The sequence below is a fragment of the Mandrillus leucophaeus genome, unplaced genomic scaffold (genome assembly GCF_000951045.1).
Source record: "Mandrillus leucophaeus isolate KB7577 unplaced genomic scaffold, Mleu.le_1.0 Scaffold510, whole genome shotgun sequence".
Taxonomy (NCBI): Eukaryota; Metazoa; Chordata; class Mammalia; order Primates; family Cercopithecidae; genus Mandrillus; species Mandrillus leucophaeus.
The window spans coordinates 83,372-84,769 of NW_012105476.1; the positions used below are offsets into that span (position 1 = coordinate 83,372).

The window sequence follows — 1,398 nt, forward strand, 5'->3', positions numbered from 1 at the left end:
GCGCGGCGGCTTTCGGCGCCTCTGCCTTCCCAGGGACTCTTTGCTCCTAAGCTTAGTTGCCTGCGGTCGACGTGCTGTGAACTGCGCGGTTTTTATTTTAAAAGATGGGCTCTCGCCGTGTCGGCCAGGCTGGAGTGCAGTGGCGCCATCTCGGCTCACGGCAGCCTGGACCTCCCGGGCTCAAGCGATCCTCCCGCCTCAGCCTCCCGGGTAGCGGGGACCACAGGCGCGCGCCACCGCGCCCGGCCCACGCTGCGTGTCTTGAAGTGCGGGGTATGGTGATGACTGACGTGTAAACCCGCGCGAAACCGTGGTCTCGACCCCAAAAGTTTCCTCCAGTTCTTTTGTAGTCCATGTGTCATTTTTGTGGATGTTTCGGGTGTTGTGTTTTGTTTAATGACTGTTCGCGCTTTCAGGGGTTTTATAGCGTATATTTTAAAGTTTTCAAGTGAAGCATTGACCTTAATCCTAGGCCACCCAGTCCACAAATTTTATAAATGCTTGCTTTGAAGTCTCCACTTTCTTCCCGAGTTCTTTTTTCCTAAAGCATTTTTCATCCCAGCTTGTCTGCAGATTGCTGTTCTTTCTCAGAGAAATTCCTCTGACTTCCGCAGAAGAGCCAAGCCTGTCTAGAGATTTAGTAAAGTAAAACTCAAAGTGAGACTTGAGTCCAGGAGAAATTCAGCCCAAACTATATTGTCACGTAGAGGGAAAGCCTGATCTCACTTGTATTTTGTGTGTTTCTCTTTTTTTCTAGAAAGATCAACGGAAATCGGCAAACTTCTGAGTTCCTACTTGGAAAAGAAAAGTGACGTGGAGGATCACGCGGTGCACCTGCTTTTTTCTGCAAATCGCTGGGAACAAGTGTAAAAACCATTGTACATTGCTGCCCCTACCCCGGCCACTTTCCTTCCTCCTGAGATACAGTGAATGCCGCAGCTGATTCTGAATGACAATGACAGTCATGCTAGGGCCTCAGGTTCTTTTATTTAGCAGTCCTGTGATCAGAGGTGGTGAAGCCCCTAGTTCCCAAAGGGCACTAACGAATGCTGTTTCTTCCTCCTGCTCCCCACACCCCATAACTAATAGACTTAAGTTTTTCGGATTTTTTTAGACGGAGTTTCACTCTGTCACCAGGCAGAGGTGCGATCTCGGCTCACTGCAATCTCTGCCTCTCGGGTTCAGGGGATTCTCCTGCCTCAGCCTCCCGAATAGCTGGGACTACAGGCGCGTGCCACCACAGCCAGCTAATTTTTGTATTTTTAATTTATTTTATTTTTTAATTTAATTTTTGTATTTTTAGTAGAGACAGGGTTTCACGGTGTTGGCCAGGATGGTCTCTCTTGACCTTGTGATCTGCCTGCCTTGACCTCCTAAAGTTCTGGGATTACAGCAGGT

At 48.8% G+C, this 1,398-nt stretch overlaps 1 protein-coding gene across 1 annotated transcript in view; it reads left to right on the top strand.

Annotated features, from left to right (window-relative positions):
- Window positions 1-753: 753 nt before the first annotated feature.
- Window positions 754-1,398, top strand: part of DTYMK (deoxythymidylate kinase (thymidylate kinase)) — a gene marked incomplete at its 5' end in the record, with an annotated part of 12,269 nt that continues 11,624 nt past the window's right edge. Inside the window, one exon of the mRNA XM_011996398.1 lies at window positions 754-866. Within this exon, the coding sequence (XP_011851788.1) occupies window positions 754-866 (113 nt within the window). The remainder of the gene's footprint in view (window positions 867-1,398) is intronic.